General features: G+C 40.9%; 1 protein-coding gene across 4 annotated transcripts in view; it reads right to left on the bottom strand.

Moving 5' to 3' along the window:
- Positions 1 to 23383, bottom strand: part of LOC119488018 (arf-GAP with coiled-coil, ANK repeat and PH domain-containing protein 2-like) — a 62455-nt gene that overhangs the window by 7424 nt on the left and 31648 nt on the right. The window contains exons 7-21 of one of the 4 annotated variants that reach the window (XM_037769164.1): positions 20205 to 20249; positions 20028 to 20123; positions 14867 to 14941; positions 12573 to 12584; positions 9927 to 9989; positions 5930 to 6042; positions 5253 to 5304; positions 4705 to 4805; positions 4470 to 4575; positions 3989 to 4197; positions 3069 to 3138; positions 2863 to 2957; positions 2357 to 2544; positions 1187 to 1288; positions 492 to 584 (exon numbers count right to left, since the gene is read on the bottom strand). In XM_037769164.1, coding sequence (XP_037625092.1) covers positions 492 to 584; positions 1187 to 1288; positions 2357 to 2544; positions 2863 to 2957; positions 3069 to 3138; positions 3989 to 4197; positions 4470 to 4575; positions 4705 to 4805; positions 5253 to 5304; positions 5930 to 6042; positions 9927 to 9989; positions 12573 to 12584; positions 14867 to 14941; positions 20028 to 20123; positions 20205 to 20249 — 1420 coding nt within the window. The remainder of the gene's footprint in view (positions 1 to 491; positions 585 to 1186; positions 1289 to 2356; positions 2545 to 2862; positions 2958 to 3068; positions 3139 to 3988; positions 4198 to 4469; positions 4576 to 4704; positions 4806 to 5252; positions 5305 to 5929; positions 6043 to 9926; positions 9990 to 12572; positions 12585 to 14866; positions 14942 to 20027; positions 20124 to 20204; positions 20250 to 23383) is intronic. The other 3 variants (XM_037769165.1, XM_037769167.1, XM_037769166.1) reach the window with 3 other exon arrangements.

Below are 23383 nucleotides of genomic sequence, written 5' to 3'. Positions count from 1 at the left end.
AGTGCTTTACAGACCAGAGCAGGTAGCTAAAATCACAAACAGAAGAAACACTGACATAAACATCACAGCTCATTTGTTTGTTTTTTTCCAGCAGGATTATAGAAAAAACTACTTGTCCGAATTTCATGAAACTTGGTGGAAGTGTGTAGCATGGGCCACGGAACAACCCAATACATTTTGGCGCGGATCCAAATCATGGGGCGGATACACATATAATTCTTCACTTTCGTGACCATTGCGAGACAGGGCATTTGGCCTTGGCGGAGGTCTACGCTCTCTGAGTGTCCTTCTAGTTACAATTATGTGTTTTGAAGGTTTGTGGATAAGCCAAACTTTGATAAAACTTTCTCTTGCATCAATCTTGTATCCTTAATGCTTGCACAAGATGTTGTTTTTTTAACTTGGCGAATAAACCTCTCGCTTTAGACTTTAATAGGCAGGGACGTGTCAGTAATGAAAGTGTTGTGTGTGTGTGTGTGTTTGTTTCTTACCTGCTTCTGTCAGGCTGTGATTGGAGGGGGTGGTGGCCAGCATCTCCCTGCTCCCATCAGCGCTGTTCTGGATGCCGCTGTCTGCACTTTTTACTGTAAAACAAAGAGTGTGAATCACGACTTGTGGAACAAAACACAAATGTCATTCACTGAGTGTATAAAATAAAAGGAACACCTTCATGTTGATTGTTTTCAGATCATCACACAGTCTCCTATCGTAGCCCCTCAGAAACCTTTTGATAAATGTTTTTATTTTTTCTTAATTTTTTGAACATCTACTGGCTTTTGACAGCTAATTTTCCTCTAGTATGATTACCAGAGACAACAGGTGGTCCTAATATTTTGTACAGTTAGTGCTGAAATCAACAGAAAGAGAACCGGAGGACAGATCCCCGCCACCACCTTATGTTTCAGGTCCCTAAATACCAAAAATATGATGAAACAGATACAAATGCAAATACCAGACACTGACCAAAACCATGTGTGAGAGAAACACTCCCCATCCCCGGGAAAAACAAAACATGGTATGCTCTGAAATGCTCTTAACATGGCGGGATGGTCCATTAAGAAGGTCTGAATGAAGGAGGAACAGAGGAGTGGATGAAGGGTTGTTAGTCCACAGACCCAAAGCAGTGAATACAAATGGTACAGAGGGGATGGAGAAGCAAGCGAAACACTAAGCATTTAGTACTTACTGCTCCTGAGCTTGGCAGAGTTGTCAAAGTAGGAGAAGAGCGAGTCAAGCTCGTCAGGACAGAAGAGAGAGTCGCGGCGGGTCTCCGTGCCGCTGGCAACAGCTACGTCAGGGATAATAGGAGTTTGGGAATTGGAAGGCGCAGGGTGTGAATTGAGTGGCAGGGTGAGGAGTTACAGGGTAGGCAGTGAGAGCAGGAGTTAGTCCAGAAACACAGAACAGGAAAGGAGGAAAGAAAGAGATTGGTGAAGAGGAGAGAGTGGGAAGCAGGGTGGAAGCAGAGATAGTTAGACCACCAGGTCAGTCGACACTGGAAGAGACAGACTACGAGAAGCAATGGGAGGCAAAGAGGGCTCAGGCATATGCTGTTCACAGAGAACATACAGTATGCCGATGGGTCTCCACTGCAGTGCAAAAAATCACAAAGAGCAGCACACAATAGAAAATGTGTCCACAATGACAAATGACACTGACTTTGCCCTCTTGATGCAGTGCAACTTTGTTTCTGAAGAGCCACCAAAAGTTCTGTATAACAGAAACATCCAAACTCTGAAATCCTATTGTATTAGTTTAGTAACCAGGTAATATGAGTTGGGGGATATTAGAAATTTAGAAGAGGAATTTGCAAAAAAAGAATTTAGACATTGAGAAACCTTTATATAACACTGTCCCCCATCCAAGTATCCAGTCATTGGAATTGCGTGAAAATGACAAAAACTACTGATCCAACGAATTGATTTTTATTAGTCACAGGTAAATACTGGATTTAGTCCTGAAAGCTTGTTGGATCTAGTGGTCTTAAATCCGTCCAGCTAAAGAACAAGTTTTAGTGTTAATCCGCTGTGTGATTGCCAGACACCACCCAGGTCAGGATCTGTACCTTTGGTTGAGTTTTGTTGTCAGTTTGTTATTCATTAAAGGGATAGTTTGGGTGTTTTGAAGTGAGGTTCTATGAGGTACTTATCCATAGTCAGTGTATCACTGGGGGCGTGCCAACCGTCATCCTACTGTAGGTAATACACTGACTATGGATAAGTACTGTACCTCATACAACCCCACTTCAAAACACCCAAACTATCCCTTTCAGTTTAGAGACAAGGGAAAATTTACAGAAAACACAAACTCATGAGTTGAAAGATGTGTTATTATGTTCGTTAACTTTTCTACTGACCTGATTGACCGGGTCGGAGTTTCGGGGTGGGTGGTGGTGGTCTTGGGGGCAGATGCTCAGAGCTGCTGCTCAGTCTCTTCTCCTGTTTGCTCAGAGAAACCACTTTGTTGCGAAGCTCCTCGTCTGACGGCCGGCGTACAAACCGGCGGTCAACGTATTTGGCTTTGATGTAGGCCTCCACCTCGCTTCTATTAGGAACAAGAAGGGCTTTGCTTGTGAATAAGGTGAAACATTTTTACTAGTTTATCTACTCAAACCAGGTGCAATTTGATGCAAAAGCTGTATAACAACTGCAGATTGCAGATTTAATTTATCACAATGAGGCTAAAGTCAAATTTTCTATATATTAAGTTGATAATGCCTCTATTCTAATGAATTGTTTTCTATTAACTATTTTCAGTCAGACACAGAAAAACACTAAATATCAGGAAATACATTAAGTGAGAAATTAATCAAGGGAGAAAATAAGTCTGAAAATATCAATATGCTTTCTACCAGTTGTGTACCTTGGGTCTCCTGGCTGTGGTTTTCTGGCTCCTAGCTCCTCTCGCCGAGCCTCATAGATCTGGTTGACCACTCCATTTCCAAGTTCACACATCAACTGTGAAAGGTGCAATACAAATACATTTAGAGTTATTTGTTAAAAATAAGACTTTCAGTTTGAACTGGATGTTCATGTACATTTGTTCATGTACAGTTTTTCCTCCCTCACCTTTAGAAGCTCTGGCTCCCATGTATCCAAAGTCAAAGACCGAACCTTAGAGAAATGCACTCCCAGACTCCTGCAGGTGAAAGAAGAATTTAAAAAAGCACAATGTCGTTGATGATCACGCTTTAATTGTGAACGAGCTAAAAGGCAAAATGCTGGTAAGTCTTGAAGACCATTATACTGTTAAACACACGAGTGTAGTTTAGGTTTTAGCCACAAGGTGACAATTGGGGTCTGCAGATTCATGGGCTTAGCAGCCAGTAGGTATGTAGAGAAGGTAGTTCTCAGATAAACATACAGTACTCGGACTGCTCAACGCCTTTGTTTGTAATACATATGTAAATTAAAAAATCTATAACTGCTCATGAGGGCAAAGTGCCAGAGATTTAAACATGCCATTATTTTTTGTTGTAGTAACAAAGATAGCCGGAATCCCTAGACACTTTTATGTTAATTAAAATTCGGCCAGAAGGATAATTAATATTTTACCCTGGTAATTAAAGGTCGTCACAACATCCAGAGCAGCCTGGGTGTTCATAACAGGGTGTTTACATTTCATAAATCCCTAAAGACCAACAGTTTGTACAAAGCATTGAACAGCAAACATGCAACGACTGCTTTCTTCCTTTCCGGTTTCCATGGAACCAAAATGAACTCAAAATGAACTGTATTCCTGCATAGTGGTAGATAAATAAATAAAAGGTGCGGATATTAGTTTTCCTCGGTTTATTAGTTTCCCTGTGTTTCTCTTTTCTGGGATAAACCTCTTTACATTTTCATAGCAGTAAAATGTATAAGTTGGTTATTTAAGAGTTTCATGACTTTGTATCTTCCTTTGTGATTTTCCTTTTCTTTTATTGTCATTTTTATGTGCCTAGCTGTTTGTAACTTAAAAATTAAAAGACCTATTACTAGTACTTTACCTGTGGATACCGGAGCACTGTATACAGAGGGTGATGCCCAGATTGATGCTGGCCCAGCGGGGGTCTGGCTGGCCACAGTCGCAGCAGCAGGTGTTGCCTGGGATGGCGAGGACCTTCTGCAGGGCGCTCTCTCCTTTCAGTGGTCTCTCCTTCGGCTCCCCGCCAGAATCCAGGCTCCCTGTTGATGTGGACGACTTCCTATCCAGCTTCTGACATGAGAGAGACGGGGGGATGCACAGAAATCCAGAAGGATGGTAAATGTTTATTAAGATGGGATAGGATGAAATTAAATGAAACTTTATCCCTGTGGTGTAATTGGGGCATTTTAGCAGCGAACACTAACAGTCTACACAAGGGAAACTGAATGTAAACTCATGTATGGGAAATTGGTGTTACATACATAAACACAGCTTCAACATCATTTATTTATCCAAAGTATATGTGAATCCCTTCAACTCTCCACTCAGTGTTTGGTTTTTACCTCGCCTTCGTCTCCCTTGTCGCGGAAGGCGGTGGCGATGCTGTTCTGGACGGCTTTGATCCAGGCCTGTCGCAGCTTCTCTGAGTCCGCCTGCATCATACAGCTCCTGTTGGGACAGATGAGCATCACACAGCTGCTGTCTGCTGGAGGAGGAGGTGGGTACACTGCTACTCCACCTTCCCACCTGTAGTAACATATTCCAGTGCTCATTAGACTAATGGGGACTCAAACTTACTTGGTGGGTGACACTACTTCGAAACAGAAGCGGCGCTCTATGTCCTCACAATGTTTGACGGTACATAGCCTCAGGTCTTCCACCACCACTGTCGGGTTGTCCTGAGGGGACAACATAGCAGCTTTGGTTAAACACACGAGTGTGTGAGTGTGTGACAAAAAAAACAATATGTGACTACTGACAGCTTTGCATAAATGTGTTTTCCATACTAAACTTTAGCAAATAACAAAATGTGTCCAACAAAGCTACAACCTGTTTTTGTCCAAATGCTCTTGAAATGTAGCAAAAATATTTAGCTTGTGTATGAGTTTTCCAGAATATAGGATCTGTATAATGACTGCATCATATTACACAATTACACACAGAAACACATCTTCACATAGAGCTATGGTTTATACGACACTAAACGTCTGTTTTGAATCGGCTACTACAGCTCTTAAATGAGGCTACGGTATCCTGTTAAAAATACATGACCGGGTTACTTGTGCTGGAAGTCAAACACATGCATATTTGATTGTGGTCGGTGTGCAGGGAGTCACTTGACATACCTTAAATTTCTTCTGGTAAACTAGCTGATTGTTCTGGATGGAGAACCAACGCCTGAAGGGAGAAAAACAAAAAAGTCACAGGCAGTCGACCGTGACGCTCCTAAAATAACACGCTTTGACGTAATTCTAGCATGAATGAGAGCAATGGCAATGTCGAGAGAGCTGATTAGTAGATACATTTATTCAGAGGTTATATCTAAATACTGTAGAGAGGGATAGGAAGGAGAGGAAATCCCAACTAAAGTCTCATCTGTACCCGTTTCAAACAGTTTGTTGGGTCCAGAGGAATAAATACAACCAGAGTTATATGGGTCAACTTTAAAAGAAAGAGGTGACAGTGGTATGATTGTCAGGAACAGTATTTTCACTTACATTTAACTGGTCTAGTAATGTACAGTTAGTTGACTAGTTAAATGTAAGTACAGTATTGATACTACAGTATTAACCTCTTCCTTCTAAATCAAACCCAATTATGTTCTTGTGACAGTGATAAAAAATCCATATTTGAACACTTGCTGATTAGTACTTGCTGATGTATTAAAATGTAAAGCACCTTTAATATCTGTTCACATTTTTGATGACAGCGCTTGCTACTTGCTTACTATAGCATATCCTTATCATAAAATTGAATTTTAGATTTTTTCATAAAGACGCAAATTGGACCGTGTCTGTTGTACCTATTCCACGTCTTGAAGGCATTGCTGGCCCTCTTAAACAGATAACCCTCCATTGCGATGCCATTGTCTGCGTCCACATTGTACTCCAGCTTGGTGTCGTCATGCGAGAAGTCCTGAACAAAACGTGTCGGAAAAGAAAGAGAGCAAAGACAGAAAATATTAAGCAAACATAAAATAAAAATTTCCCACATTACCAACATTTAAAATGTTGATAGTTTCCTTTGGTCCTAGTGTTTTTTTCTGGGGGTAAGCAGTGACTCAGCACTTTTCCCAAAGTCACAAATGAGGGCCATCAGTCTCAGCTGTGCTAAGTGACTTTGTACAGAGCAGCGCCGCTCGGCTGCTTCTCACACACTGACCTGAATGATGTTTCACACCAACAACCGGACAAGATAGAAACAACACACAAGCACAGCTGATGGTTCAGTCTGGTCTCCTAAAAATTAAATTCCCATACAATGAAACTGCATTGTGAAATATGTTTAGAGGGAAACGGATTACGTTTGTTTCTGAGGCATCACAAATCCGTTTGTAATGATAGCCTGCAGAACTCCACGTAGGGACGAGGCCGGGGTGATGGATGGGTCAACAAACACCAGACTTTCGCCTACGAGACCGCTGTTTGTGTCCCGTGTGAAACCAAAACTTAACGTTCACTTATTTTAATCAGGATGTTTTATTACTAAACCTAATTAAAAAGTTTTGTTGCACTTTTTTGTTGTGTTTTCTTTGCAGTTTAGTTGTATGGGAATGTAATTTTGCAGAGTAGGGAGGATGGTTGCAGAGTTATAATCCCTTTCAGTTGATTAAGTATGTATTGTCTGAGAAGGGAGGTTAAAAATACAACTAACAAAATATTGTAAAATCTTCTAATGTTGAGTTATACGCCACTTTAGTGAGATTTGTCTTCACAGTTTCAAGGCTTCAGACTATTTATCCACATTTCCCTCTGTCTCTGAAGTTGTTTTGACAAGTGGAACTACTAAGGGGACAAAACATATCCCAGAATATATTTGCTTTGTCTAGATAATATATAATACAGTTAATAATAGAAACAAAAGTTAAAATCACATAGTTGGTGGTTTGCCAAGACCCACCATGTCCAGTCTTCCCGTCACTCTGCACTTGCACACCATAAACAATCCCTAGGGTACATTAATAAATCCTGGAAGTGTGAAAACTGCACTGAACAATGGCATTATATAGTTTTAATTAGTTAAGTATTCAGCTAGATAGATAGCGAGTTTGTTATATTGTCTTCCAAGGAGTAAAGTTGCAAAGTGAGCTTTCATGCCTCCTTTCTCTCACTGAGTTATGGTGTCATGGGACCGTCTAGCTTTAACTACCTGAGCTGCCACACTTTCCTAACACCCTCCCAGCTTTCTCAGCTTCAAGTGACACTGAATACCATGATCCATACATGCGTGTGTGTGTGTGTGTGCGTGTGGAGTCAGTTTACATTGAGTGTCACCATCTCCACAACCAATTACAGCTCTAGGTCAGTTACTGTAGTGAGCTGTGGAACCACCTTCTCTGTTGTCCTTCCGAAAACACTCAGAGTATTTTGAGTATTATATCTGACACAGAAAAAGACTAACCTTGTCCTCTATTATGAAACAAATTATGACCTGGTGCTCTGATTAAAAAGAAAGTATAACCTTGACACAGAAATAAGCTCAAAACTTGACAACAGTATTTACTGTATGCACTAGACCAGTAAAAAAATAAAATATGTCATCATTGATAATTCTGAGTGGAAATGATCTCATCCATTCAGCAGGTGGTGACAATGACTACTACATCCTGTTTACTTCCTGGAAAGCAACCATGCTAAACATGAACATAACGACAGGACAAATATATAAAGATTAAACACATCCCTATTCTCAGCGGAGGAAACTATAAAAGGTTGACTGCATTCTGTCTTTGTTCTAGAGGTTTCTCTTTACAATGTCATATTTGAAATGCTTCCTGCAAAGCAAAATTGTCTTTTAAGACAAAGAGTACATGATTGGAATGGAGGATGAAAGCATGCTCCAATAAAGTCTACTCAAACATTTATACTTATCATACATGTATGCTTTATAAACTTTCAGTCTAGCGGGTGCTCTTGAGTGCAGATCAGATCCAACAAAGACACCAACCTAAAATCTACATATTGTAGGCTCACATAATGAAGAGACACTCAACAGTCTACAGATTTATATACTACATGGTTGTTTGATGTAGTGTATTACTTGTAGTGCATGACTGCACACTGTCTCATTGCTTGGATCTGTAAATGTAACCTGAGCAAAAGCCCTAAGCCCTATGATACCATGGTGTGTCAGTTGGACGCACACACACACACACACACACACACACACACACACACACAGAGGCACACAATTTTCCAGCATGACATACACCGGGACAACTGAGGTTATTTTGGGTGCACAAGGGGAACAAACTGTGTCCGTATTAAGCTTCTGAACAGAAAGATAATGGAAAGTACCGGTCCAGGCTGCATTCAACAAATCACCTTTTCCTGGAGCTTGGACAAAATTAACCTCGGGAGTAGGGCCACACAATTCTCACAACTGTCCAAATACCTACACGTTTAAGCCACACAAATGCATAACTCAGAACCTCAGTAGTGGTATGATGCCTGACTGAATAATGCTGTGTTCACACTACCAGCTTCACAGCAACAGGCTACAAATCATTTTCATTGGAAGTCGGTAGCTTGAAGCTACAAACTGACGCCCGACACTTAACGCTGCGTGATGGGCGTGACGCACTATAAATGAAGTTGAGCTGGTCTCAACTCTTTTCAGCGCTCCAATGACGTGGTGAAGCGTCAACAAAGAGTGGTCATCCTTCAACCGCAAGGGTGGCGTTTTGATCCCCGGTTCCTACCGTCTACATGTTGGAAGTGTCCTTCAGCGACACACTGAACCGGAAGTTGTTTACCGGGCGCTTTACAGCAGCTCACTGCTCCTTAGGATGGGTTAAATGCAGGAGTCAAATTTCATGTCAAGTTTCATGACATATGATGAATCTAATAAAGTTTAAGTTTGGTTTTTTTTAATCTAGAAAAATGCCGTTCCCTGTGCTATTTAACGTCATAACTACGCCAACGAGCGCTAGAGCAACACTTAAACGGCGACTCGCCAACAATGTAGTTGGCTACGCTGAACCTTTTGTTGCTTTTGACACTCGTAGTGTGAGCAGAACTTTAGGAAACCACCCATAATTTGGCTTAGTACAGGCCAGGGAAAACATGACAACAACACCGACCACGTTGATGCAGGCGTGCTTTCACTTGCACGTGTACACGCACACACACACACACACACACACACACACACACACACACACACACACACACACACACACTCACACAAGCACAAATATCCATACAATCTTACAAATCCCTCATTAATACCGAGTCCAAACAATGAAACACATATACTAAAACACTCTTGCTATCATGTGAAAACCTTTCTGGTTCTCTTGTTTCAACTGTAGGTTGAGAAATTTCTGTGACCGCTTGGGCCTGGGAAACCATTTTCAACCCTGTTACATTCATTTAAAAACAGGTAGTGGTCAAACTAAGTAGGTACGATTGGTGTTTTTAGTTCCTGAAACATTCTAGAGATGCAAGGTTTTCGCCTGACAACAGAGATGTGTTCATTTATTATCCAATGAGCAAAAAAGTGACAATGGACTGCAAACCACTCACTGACATCAAACCAGCAACCTGAGTTCGCTGTGGCGGACACCTGCACCAACACTGAAGCATCAAAATGAACATGCTGCATCATCAAGTCACATCAATGCATGTGTGGCACTCGAAAATGAGGAAACAGACGGAGGGGCAAACATCCACACAAACAAACACTGCAATGCAGTCTGTTAGCGTGTGCAGGAGAGGAGAGGAGGTGACAGACGGGGGCCGGCAGGTAGGGTTACAAAGCGGAAGTCAGATGGAAATCGATGCGGTGACTCTACGTACGGAGGTCGACCTCCAAGCGCAAAAGTTGCGGCAGTCTGGTAAAGACTCGGGCTCAGTCACCTCCTAAAATGTCACACAGCAAGAGAACGGCAAACAGAGAAAAGAAAGATGTATTTCTACCACAGGAATATTAGGTATCATGGATTTGACAAAATAAAAAAATGGTGTACACACAAGAGAAACAATCACACTAAAGAAACACAAAAATAAACCACTATAAATAGGCATTGGCACTGAGACACAGTTGCATGCATGGACACACACACAGCTACTCAATCTCCCTCCTTTAGGTGCACTCACCAGATACCAAACGTAGTGAAAACGGCTGAAAATCTTCATTTTTCCCAGGTCTTATGGAGCGTGAGCACCCCCTTTTCTGTGTGTGAATATTTCCCCCCCGTGAGGCCGATGAATCTTCGCTATCTCAAAGTCTTCCTGTGTAGCATTTCGATGGCAGTGTGTCAGTCTAAGCAGCGTGGCCTGTCTCTTCAACAAAACCCACACCTCCTCTTTCGTCACTGCCTCTGCTCCTCCTCTTCCTCCTGAGGCCTAAGCGAAGGTCACCTGTGTGTGTGTGTGTATGTGTGTGATGCTGGTGTGACTGTTGGGTTAAAATAATCAAGTGGACCGTGCAGAGGAGCTCGGGCATCAAACATTTATAATGACTTCAATTTAACAGACGCGCACTCAGCTTTTCCCCCTCACTCTCTCACCTCCCTTGTGTGTGTTGATAAAGTAGCTACTCCTTTAACCATGCTGAATGTCAAAATGACACTCAGTGTATATGACAGTTAAGAGACTGGCTTATTCTAGCAGAAAACAATTAGATCATTTCTAATACCATAGCCACTTCAAAGCCAATGACATATTTTCTTTCTTTATGCGACAAGACAAGAAAATCTTTAAGTCAGCAGTCCGTCTCTCTCCGTAAGCACCATCGTGACGCTGTCATGCCCTGTGGTTATAGTGCTTCTGCTGCACAGAGGCAGATAGGAAGCATACAAACACAACCTAAGAACCCCCTTCAATCCTCGTGAGGATGGAGGGTTTCATCAATATATCAATAATGACAAAGGTTTGTGTGCAAGCACAAATAAAGTGGACAGTGTGCCAGTGTCAAAAACATCCTAAAGGGGGCAACAAGTAAAGGTTTTAGTGTCAAATGATATATGACACATAATAAAATAATGGGGGACCGATATGGTCATTCATCAACACAAACAATTAACCGATTACTTGACTTTCAAAACTCACTTACTGGCTCACACTCGAGTATAAAAGAAGCTTTCTCTGCCCAGTTCCACAACATTGCCAGTGTGCCCAACCTTCACACACTTACAACCACCAGTAAGTGATGAGAAAAAGAAACCACGAGTAAACAATCTGCATCACTAACGCAACTACAGAGGCAAGAGGATTGCAGGGGATTGTGGGTCAGAATAGCCAGAAAAGCATGCTGCCTTGCATCCTACAAAATGCGACCAGGTGTAGAAGGACATCCTGGTATTTTTTGGCATTCTGCATTTGACATACTATGTTTTGGGACATTTTTTATATTTTTCTGGCACACTAAATAGTATGATAGTATGGGTATTGGAACGCACAGTACGTTCCCATACAACTACACCGCATTCTCAATTACGTTTGCAGAGAAAAATATTTTCTCAAGTCGCAGTTTTTAATAGTTTTAAACATGTGATTGACGTTGTATATTGAAACAAAACAAAGCCAAGGTTAGGTTTAAAATGACTATGTGAGTGAACGCTGACTTTTAGTTTCACTTGGGACACAAACAGCGGTCTCCGGAGGTCCAGGAGCGACAAAATACGTTTTCCTTCCAAACGTAACTAAGGATGCAGTTTAGTTGTATGGGAACAACCTTTTTTAGGAGACCGGGCCAAAAACAGACATGCAACCTGCTAAGCACCTGGTCACTCACTTAAAGTCAGCCTGGGGAGCCTATTGAGTATTATAGCCTAATATTATAATAAGTAACATTTGTGCACTTTGACCTGCAACATTGGGGAAATATTAATGTTAGGGATATTTCATTAAGTAATGCAGCACAAGTTAATATACCAGAGTGAAGCCACTGTAAAGTGTTAACATATCAAATCATCTTAACAGCTAATGTTGCTTTTGCTAATTTCCAAGGTAAATATGCCACTGCAATGCATTTCTTTTCCACTGCATTTGTAGAATACCCAACTGGAAACCTTTGAGAGATAAAATGAAATGTGATAGAGTCCCTTCTTCTTGCCAATACCAAACACACGTTGGTTTAACATCTGTAAAGAACTGAACCAAACTGAGCACAAAACAAGCAGCATGATACAGTGTGGAAAGTCATGTGCAATAAGGCATAATGGTGTCAAACAGTCTTAATTTGATTAATGAATTGAGGTCGACTTATATATATATATATATATATACACTAAAGGCACAAGGAGACGCGTGATGGCAGGAATCTATTAAATGGCATCATTTGATCTTGTGATGAACCGGCTCACTCGTCTCGCTACAAATGACGTGAGCTACAGAGGTGGAGCCCCAAGCAGTTACAGCAACGTGTACAGTATCTATCCAGCCATGCATACATGACACAGAAACGACAGCGAGGGGGAAAAAGGAAGATTAACAGCTTACCTGCAGGGCAGCCTGAAGTGAGTAGAAAAAGAAGAGATGCGGGGGAAAAAAGAGCAGAAGTAGAAGAAAAGAAGAGACAGTTGGTTAGGAGTGTCTGTGTATGAACAGCCAGACGACAGAGAGAGAGAGAGAGAGAGAGAGAGAGAGAGAGAGAGAGAGAGAGAGAGAGAGAGAGAGAGAGCGGTGAGAGCGAGACAACATATAAATAGCATCTAGTTAATTTGAGGGAGGGGAGGTGGAGGATAGGTGTTCAAGGTCAGGTGGAAGTTGGCACACGTAACATCACTGACCGAGCAAGAGGGAAGAGAGAGAGAGAGAAGCAAAAGAAAAAGACAGATGGAGTTGGCACACACAAAAAATGACAAAGCGACAGACGGAAAGAACAACAGAGGGGGTGAAAAAAGAAAGACAGCTCAGAAGATGTTCTACTTGCACACAGTTGGAGACTGAAATGAACGTCACTGATAGGCAGACAGAAGCCAAGCAGACAACAGATGGGAAAAGAGCTGCCAGATGTTGTCTGGAGTTAATGATGCTGTGTGATGTACAATTAAAGCTAAGGGCAATTTACCACCACACCACATACTGTAACATAACACCCCACATCCTGCTTAACTGTTGTTCTGTTGAGGGTTCATAGAGAAGAAGGCAAAAGTGTTTTTAAATAACTAGTAAATGTTAGAGACAGAGCTGCAACGATTAATCAATTAATCGGCAACTATTTTTGATTAGTATAAAAAATTAGTATATAATTTTTCAAGGAAAAAAAGTCAAATTTCTCTGATTCCAGCTCCTTAAATGTGAATATTTTCTGTTTTTTTAAGGCCCCGATCAGACAGAGACACGTCACTACAGACGCAGGCCACGGGCAAAACAGCTGATGCGCCTGTGGAGCGGGGCTGTGAGCGTAACTGGGTGATCAGATGTCATTAATGGCTCTTTCTCTCTCAAAGACAATAGTGAAACTATCACAACATGAGATGTGAATCCCCTCTCACATACTCCAAAGCTCTCACACAGTCCTACAGCTAGCCTCTTGCTTGATTTGATTGGCTGCCTGCCAATGCCAGTGTCACGACTCCACGCCCGGCGCCAAAAAGTTGAGAATACTTAATTTCTTTAACTTTTATGCGCGTCTAAAAACCGCTGGAAAAACGCGACGCGCGGTGCAAGAAAAGAGCGCACGCCAGGCTGCGCTGTACCATACGAAAACAATGGGTTTGACGGCGATGCATTTCGAGCAACGCACCTCCATGTGATCGGAGCCTTACTCTTTGACATTTTATAGACTAAACAATTAAACGATAAATTGAGTAAAAAAATAAAGAGATTAATTGACAATGAAAATAATCGTTAGTTGCAGCCTTAATTAAAGAAACCTAACATTTAGGGGCAAAAAATGTTCTGATAGTTCAAATTATGATATTTTTGCTATTGCAAAATGTCTCTTCTGGTTGGAAACATATCAACAAGTGTGACTCAGTGGGGATATTAGGGTTGGCGTGGGTGCTGACCAGCGATGGGAGGGTACTGAAACTCAACCTTGTTTGTTTGGAAATGGGTTTCCGTCAGCCGTCAATAATGCATGGGCGTGTGGCTGAGATCATCCTTAGGGATCACCTTACACCTGAGGCTGGAGTACTACCTCTCCATTCACTCAAATGACGAATGTACAGTGAACAGTGAACTTTGGTATGTGTATGCTCCCCTGGGCAAATTATTTCATATGGAACATTTCTTTCAATTGCAAATAATTGATTTGTCAGTAGTATTATAATTAATCTAGCAATACAATACTTGAATGCTTTACTGTACCACAAGCTTGTAATATTTTAGCATGGTGACCCCAATTCTGAGAGCATAGTGGTCAGAGGGAGCTTGGTGCAGGTGAGCAGTGAGGGAGATTGTGATCAGAGGCCGTGGGGTAGAAGGTAAGTCCTACAAGATCCCAGCAGAGCGCTGTGGGTTTACTTTTAATAGGAGGTGGCTTGAGTGCAATGAGAAAGGCTTTGCGGGATCTAACAACCATAAAGTCAGTACACATGTAAGAGAAATCCAGGCTCAGAGTAGCTTGGTCATGTCGGGCACACACTGAGTAAGTGTTTGTGTATCTGTGTTTTTCAGGTTGCTGGGCAGATAAATGGAGGATAAAGTTGTAATTTATGATATATATTCACAATTGTGCGCCTAAAATTATGTTGTGATTTGCGTGCAAAGTGCTAAAAACGTGAATGATGTTTAGTTTCCATTTGTGTTTAAATGTAAGTGAAGATGACACCGTATTGTGTGTGTACCTTTTGCTGGATGGTGGAGTGTTTCTGCTCCATGTCCCTCTTCTCTTTGGCAGCGTCCACCACCAGCAGGTCCAACTGGAAGAGGCAGAAATACTGATTAGTCAAGCTTAACAAACCACCTGGTCATGAGTGTTTAATTCAAAACAGCACACACAAAAATTTAAGACACATTCCTTGAGTTGTTGTTTTTAGAAAACCTATTTTCTGTATTGGATAAATTCAAAAGGAATGAAACCCAAAATGATACAAACAACTTAAACCAGATTCCAACATGGGTCCAGATGTTTTGCTTTGCTGCCTTCATGTTTACATTCCTATTCAAGGCAAAATATGAATGTGTCACATTCTTTCTTTTGATTCATCTCGCCATACAATTACAGAGAAAGCAGTGAGTATGTGTGAAAGTCATAAACTCTTAACCATGAAAGAAGACCTATTATGCTTTTGTTTTTTCCCTTTCCTTTAGTGTTGTATATTTTGTTTTGCATGTAAAAGGTCTGCAAAGTTACAAAGCCCAAAGTCATGACAAAGGGAGTTACCCTCCCCCACAGAAACACTGCTCCTGAACTGCCTGAAACGCCTTCCTTAAAGTCCTGCCTTTTCTTCTGTAACGTGGTGATGTCACTAAGTAACACATTTGCATAATACCTGCCTAGAGGCTAGTTTGGCATGCTTTCAAAGGAGCAGAGTCCGAAGAGTTTGGTTTGGTAGACCAATCACAACTGAGTGGGCCAGCTGACCAATCAGAGCAGACTGGGCTTTTCTGGAGGGAGGGGCAGGAGCTTAAACAAAGTGTTTCAGACAGAGGGTGAAAAGAGATGCTGCAGCTCAGCTGGTATGAGAAAAGTAAAGCGCTTTTTGAACATTAAAGCATGTAAACATATTCTAGTACAAACCCAAAATACAAGTATGCACCTGAAAATGAGCATAATAGGTCCTCTTTAAAATGAAAAACTTCTCTTTCGACTGCACATGAAAGGTGAATGTAAGCATGTGTGTGCACAGAAGCTTTCCTTTCCATTCCTGAGAGCATAAATGGTTCCAGCAAATAAACAACTTTTCCACGGGCAACAATCGAGACAAGACAGGCCTTCTTCCTCTCAACAAAATGGACCGTGCAGTGGAGGCTTCATCATGTGTGAAATTGGATGGGGGATGATTGATTCTCCTCATCCCCTGCAAGTAACCATCGCGTGCAGAGAGGAAAACAAAGGATCTTTTGAGCGGTGAAGAAAGCAACAAATTAAAAAAGGACTTCAATGAAGTGCTGATGGTCACAGGGTGATGCTGAAAATGTGCCATTTTGCCTTACAGCAGTGAAATTCTACTCTGCCCCTCTTGGTAGTCTGCGACCACAATCTGACCTAAATCATCGAGCATCAAACACAGAGGGATCGGTATCTGCGTACTAAACATGAGTGTTGCATGTTTACTACAGAAGAGCTGTGTTCATCATATGCTTTTAATGCCTGTTGTGGCTTTAAAGACACCAGTTGCTGCACCGCAACTTCAAGCTAAACGGCAATTCACACTAATGAGTTACAGAGAAGTCAGTTTGCCAAATGAGACAGAAGAGGGCGGAACCAACATTTTACTTCCTTTGCCGCTGAAGTTTTGCACTGTAGCTTTTAACTGCTGAAATCTACTTATTCTCTGCGTAATTCACAGTGCCCTCTTTCACCAAATATATTACTTTTGAGGGAAATATGACAATTATGCAATCTGATAATTTCAGAGAAGACTGCAACTGAGAGAGCCAGATCTATTGTTTTGTTTGGAGAGGAAATGGGTGGACGGCAGAGCAGCAGGCTGATAACATCAGATGGGAAATGTTTTTCCCTGTCGCACCACAACAGCGAGTCAAGTCCAGTCCATGCCGTCTATCTGTATCTGCAAAGGCAGGTGTGTGTGTGTGTTTGTATCTCCACATACTTTTGACAGACTCACCTCACTATCTATCTTACTACACAGCCCCCACTGATGTCAGCAGAGACAATCGCATCAAATGTTTCAGTCTGCCTCCGTTTGTCTCCTAACAGCACAACACTGAAGCATTATGCTCAGATCTGTCCTGACATGTAACATTATGACGAGAAACTGCGTGATTCATGGAAAAGATACAAACACATCCTTCTGAACGAATATATTCACTCAACACATGTTCAACCCTGAGGCTTTGTGTCATGGAAAGATGCAATCAGCAGAATATATTTATATATTTAGAAGCAGTCCAGCTGTTTCCAAGGGGAAAGGTGGAAAGAGAGGCATATTTGACATGAATCATGAAGTGGTCATTCAAACACATTGAAAAACAAACTTCAGCCGTCTTAGTTTATATGGCTAACAAGATATTTGATCCCAGATAATATATCCAACCTGCTGTAACCTTCTGTATCAGTTATTAAGCATTTGTCTATATGCCAGCTCAGTATCTCATTACCAAACAACCACAGGAACATTACTGTAACTAAGGCTGCAACTAACTATTATTTTCATTGTCAATTAATCTGACAATTATTTTCTTGATTAATTGATTAGTTGATTGGTCTATAAATTGTCAGAAAGTGTTTCCAAGAGCCCATAATGACATCCTCAGATGTCTTGTTTTGTCCAAAACTCAAAGATATTCAGTTTACTGTCATAGAGGAGTAAAGAAAATATTCACATTTAAGAAGCTGGAATCAGAGATTTTGACTTTTTTTTTTTTAAATGACTCAAGCCGATTAATTGATTATCAAAATGGCGATTGATTTAATAGTTGATCACTAATTAATTAATTGTTGCAGCTCTAACTGTAACAGTTCCTAAGTTTTCTGCAACTACTGTGTGTAACATCAACAACTTCCTGTGTTGTTCTGGCCAACATTTTTTTTAAATACTTTTATTATTTTATAAAATATTTAAATTTTCAGTCTTCTGTTCCCAAGCAAAAACACTGGCAGCAATGTCACGCCTATAATGTAGTGTACATTTACTCCAAGCCGGGGTAGGAAACCAGCTTTATTTGTTTACCTCCACTTAATTTCCTCTCACCAAACCTTATAGAATAGATGAAGACCAAACATGTACTAGCATCTTGTTGGTCTCTAGTAGGAGGGCTGGGAAATATGGCCAAAATCTTCTATTCCGATATAAGTGAATTCATATCTCGATAACGATATAAATCACAATATAGCATGTTTTCTGGTAATTCAATAAATAAATAGTTTATATGAAATAACCACATGGTAAAGCCTATTTTTGTATACTCCTGTGTGAATTAAATACTTGACAAATGAAAAGTACTGAGTATTTTTTTCTTTAGAGCAAAATGAACATAACCAGTTTTAAGTGAAATTATATAGAAAAATTAGTAAATATTTCCAGTTATAAACTGACTATCATTGTCCACCTGCCACTGTGGATTACCATTGTTTTTTTGGCTGGTGAGTGAATCAAATCTAGCAGCCACTTGCAAATTTGACACGCATTTGGCTGGTGCTAATTTCCAACCCTGCTGACTATGTTTACACGCATGCACACAAATACAGAGTAATCACACTAAAGCTTGATATTAGCTTGATTTAACTAAATTTGATCAGATTTTCTGAGAAATTTGAGTTAGTGTGTGCTTGTTATTATCAATTTAGACAACGTAATTGTGTATCACGATATCTCGAGATATGATTTCATCACGATACGATTCCATTGAAAGACGATAAATTATCATATTGAATTATCGTGCAGCCCTGGTCTCTAGTGTTCATTTCCCCACCCATGATCTCTTTTTCGTTGGCATCGAGTCATATTATTATCAGACCTGTTGACAGCTCCTCCACACCTCCCTGCACAGCCTCTCCACCTTCTTCAGCTTCATGATGGAGAGGAGAAAAGAAATAATCCACAATCCTCTTGTCACAGCTTCCCACAGCTCGGCCTCTCCTTTCAGTTTTGCACTGTTCAAAATTCAGTGCGACAGGCTTACAATCCACACAACGCACTTATACTTCTGTAACCAGCCCTCTGTCTCTCTTTCCCTCCCTCTCCACGATCTGGTTTCTAAAAACAGTCTTTTGCTCTTCTCTCCCTTTTTGCTCACACAGTGTTGACGGCTTACAGTCCATGCCTTTCCATTCTACTTCAATCACTTTTTGCTTTGAGAAGATTACATTTCGCCTCTTATCCGTTCCTTTAATCTGCTATTCAAAGTGGGTCCTGTTTTCCCCCTTTTTCTTTTCCCGGCACTCTTTGATTCTGTCTGTCAATGTGATAGCACCGACATTCAGATGGTTCCAACTTCAGAGCATGAGGGTTAGAAACCACACTCTTCTCTCCAATCCAATTTAGAGGACCACTGTCTCAACTCTTCAGATCTGGCTTCCAAAATTGTCGTTTTTCTTTTTCTGTTTTTCAAATAAAAAACACTGTTTGGTTCCTTTTTCTTGGCTTAAACTTCAGAAAAACATGTTTACAAGCTACACTTTTTTCTTAAGGAAAGTGTCTCCTGCTCCTCTCCAGCTCCGCACTGTGACTCCTTTCTTCCTCGGTCCTGCACCGGATTTTGAGAAATATCGTCCTCTCATTCGGCTCTTCTACTGCTCCAGTCTTAGAGTTTATATTCCACAACCTTCAGCATCCTTCTCGGGTTTCTTTGCTGTGTTCGCTCAGCTGACCGTCAATGAGTCTGACTGTGGGAAAACCCTTTTCCAGCCCTCTCGCCGCTTTCTTCCTCATTCCTGCTCACTGTAAAAGCAGCTTCACTGTGATAATCATCTTAAAGTCACATTCGGGCTCAGAAGGAAGGCTCTGTTTATCAGAGGACGCACACAGACACACAGAGCTGTTTACCCATGACGGTGCACTGGTATGAAAACTTAGCCAACGTTTATTCCGCTACTCTGCTCAAAGTAGACTCATGTTTGCTTATGTTGCAAGAGTTTATACTGTATGTTCTAATAACATTTGAATTGCAAACAGACGGCAAGGCTAAGCAGGTGGCTAAAATACGTTTTGCTGCCGGCCCCGTACACAGCAGCATATTGCTTGCTGTAGATAATACACTGACTATGGAAAAGTACCTCATACAACCCCAATTCAAAACACCCAAACTATCTCTTTAATGCACACAGATGCATGTGTGTGTGTGTGTGTGTGTGTTGTGTGTGTATTCTGTAGCCTGTACCTGTCCTCCAAGCTGTTTCATCAGAGGTTGTAGTTCACTGAAGAGGTCATATCCTTGGTGGAAGAACGTCAGGTGGGCGTACATGAAGGACAACATCTGTGGAGACAACGGTGGATATTCAGAGAGCCAGTAGGGCTGCTGCACAGATCGCTTGATGTGTACGAAAATTATACTTACTGATTTAAGGATTTCCGATCTTCTCTTTGATTGTAGGACATTGATCTGTAATAAACAAAAAGAAAGAAAAGGAAAGGGGGTTTTATCATTGATGCTGTTAAGTAATACTGAAATTAGGAAAACAATAAGGAAAACTCAACACATACAAGAGCAACCACTAGGGGTGTAGATCATAAGTTTCATCATGATACAATATCATATCGATTCTTATACGATATTTGCTTATATCACAAAATCTGCCACGATACAATTTCGATTTGATTCAATTCAGGGGCCAGCGATTGATATGAGACAATATCATATGTTTATTTAACACAGTTACTGTAACATCAGTTACATTTACTCACAACTCACAAAATTGGACAGAAATGGTGACAGACGTGCCATGGGAACTTCAAAATAAAGGCATATCTTAAAGATGATGATATGTATCGATGCTTTCACTTTGCATTGATGATATTGGATAATTGATCATTGAATCAATATATCGATCCAGATCGATGTCGTGCTACACCTAGGGCTGCAACTAAAGATTATTTTCATTATCAATTAAGCTGCTGATTATTTTCTCGATGAATCATTTGGTCTATAAAATGTCAGAAAATAGTGAAAAATGTCCATCCCAGTTTCTCAAAGTCCAAGGTGATGTCTTAAGATGTCTTGTTTTGTCAGTCCAAAACCCAAAGATATTCACTTTATATGACTTAAAACAGAGAAAGCAGGTAATATCCATATTTAAGAGACTGAAAACAGTATTTTTGCATGAAAAATTACATTTATTAATCAATAATCAAAATAGCTGACAATTATTTTTCTGTCGAGTGACTAATTGATTAGTCGATTAACCGTTGCAGCTCTAGTGACACCCCTAGTAACCAACAAACTAAAAATGACAAAAACAAATCTACAGTGACGATATCTGTAACAAAGAAAGAACAGTAGACAGAAGGGGAAATGAGGTAAGATACTGGAAATGAAACAAAATACAGAACTTCTTAAGAAAAAGACAAGTGAAAGAAAGCAGACAAGCGTGAAATGAGTCGAACTGAAGCAGAAAAATCCCCCCCGAGCATTACTGGACAGTAGTTCCTCGTACCGACACCAGGAGGAGCTCTGTGTCTCATGTTTAACTCTTGTAGCCTGTCTCACTTATCATCTACATTACCCTGCTGCATTCATTATAGCCTCCTGTCTCTCTCTCTGCTCGTGTGTGTGTGTGTGTGTGTGTTTGTAGCAGACTCCTATTCATCTATACAGCTAATTACCACTGTGCTGCTCCTCTGACGTGGGAGGTTATATGAGGTTAATGTTGCAGAGTCGAGATAAATTATCAAAGGTTGTAAATACAGACTGGCTTCTTTGTGACTGACAGGAACTAACGACTGCTGCTGTGTGAGTAGAGTCACTGACTGGGCGTGGTGGTGGCGGCTGTATTTGGCTACTACAGAAGGCGAGGCAGTTTCTGAATGAATTCTAACACTCATGCTTATGGATGAACCTGGGTCCAATGGTTTTCCTTTTTTTGTGGTCACGAAAGCAGGGACATCACAAATCAGATCCACTGAAGAGTAAAAGTTCAAATCCTTATTGTGGCCAGCAATATTTCATTTGGCTGCAGGTTGTTAGGAGCTTTTCCTTGGCAACACTAACCACACTTTGTGTTTATACACAGACGTAACTCCCACCCAGGGGAGGAAGCTCATTTTTCCATCCTAGCCACACTAGTGGCTAATGCATCACAAGTTTTACAAGCTCCCCTCCTCCTTCTCTCCATTACAGTCAATTAGTAGTTTTGAATGGAGTGGCACCTCTAAACGATGGTTGTTAACCGGCAAAGTGCATTATGGTGTCAACAAACACAACTGCCACAAGCTAAATTTACGAGCATTTTGTTGGTAAGTTGTGGTAGTTCCACACAGACGAAGTTTGACTTAAATGAGTCACTATTAAGGCAGGGAAATTTCAGGTTTGTTATGTTTTGTAGACATTACCATTTATCTCCACTAGGTGTTAACTGTGCTTCTGCTTTTCTGTGTTATGTGTGTATTTAAATTTCAGGCAACCGTTTGTAAGTTATATCCGCATGAAGTCAGATGGCTGTATTGTCTGTTTTACTGCATGATGTGTTTTTCACATCATACATCACATTTACATGTTGCTTTTTCTAGGCTTGACCAACAGTCAATAAAGCAAACCCAAAGCTCAGTACTTTATGATCTAGCTCGACGTGGCACAGCAGGGTAAAATGAGAAACGCTACATTCTTAAAATGTCATGAATGCAAGTCTGGCTTACAACCTCTCTCATATATTTTCCTCTCCCGCTACCATCTTGCATGTCACTGTAAACTGTGCACTGTATAATTAAGCAAAAATGCCACAAAAACAATCTAAAAAGAACAAAAAAATAAAGCTAAAATCCGCCTGAAATGTTTCCTACGAGCACAGCTGCAGAAGTTAGCAGCATTTTAAAAGTGCTGACAGCGAACGTGAAACTATAAAGGAGACCCATTTAAATGTGCTAGCTGCTGGGCTTATAGATTTCCTATAAGCAGACTAACAGGCAAGATAAAAAAAAAAGAAAAAACTCGACTAATTTCTCACAGCCAGGATTCATTTTATGAGAGAGTGATTATGCAGTGGGCCACTGGAGCAGAATGCCAAACCTATTTTGAAACCTGCTTTCTTTTCAAAATCTAATTTTGGAGCGAGCTGGGCCCATACGGCATTGTCTGTTTCTTTGGAGTGAGATTCAATAACAGGGCTGGCAGCTGCCTTATCAGGAAGCATGAAGCATTCATCAGTGCTACTGTGGCCACGAGGAGAGAGCGAGGGCTCAGCTGATGTATTCAGTGATACATGAGCAGTTTTTACTGCGAAACGTCAGAGTACGAGACATCTGTTTGGCTTCGTCAGAAGAAAGGTCTATTAGATTTAAACAGATTGACAAATTTAAAAGGGGACCGAAAACCATTTTCAAAATTCATATATGTTATTCCTATGGTTTAAGCCAGTCCAAAAATAACAGTAAGCATGAACAACTCTCTCGCAAATCCAAAAACTAGAGTGCTAACAATCAAATTTGTGATGTCATAGGGTAAATATGTGGAGCTGTTCCATAGACGATGAATGGGGACAGATGTTATGTTGCAGTGTTTGATTTAAAAACACCAGATTTAGT

This window comes from Sebastes umbrosus, chromosome 5, assembly GCF_015220745.1.
Source record: "Sebastes umbrosus isolate fSebUmb1 chromosome 5, fSebUmb1.pri, whole genome shotgun sequence".
In the NCBI taxonomy this organism is placed as follows: Eukaryota; Metazoa; Chordata; class Actinopteri; order Perciformes; family Sebastidae; genus Sebastes; species Sebastes umbrosus.
The sequence above is the reverse complement of the archived record's forward strand: the minus strand, read 5'-3'. Positions and strand labels throughout refer to the sequence as shown.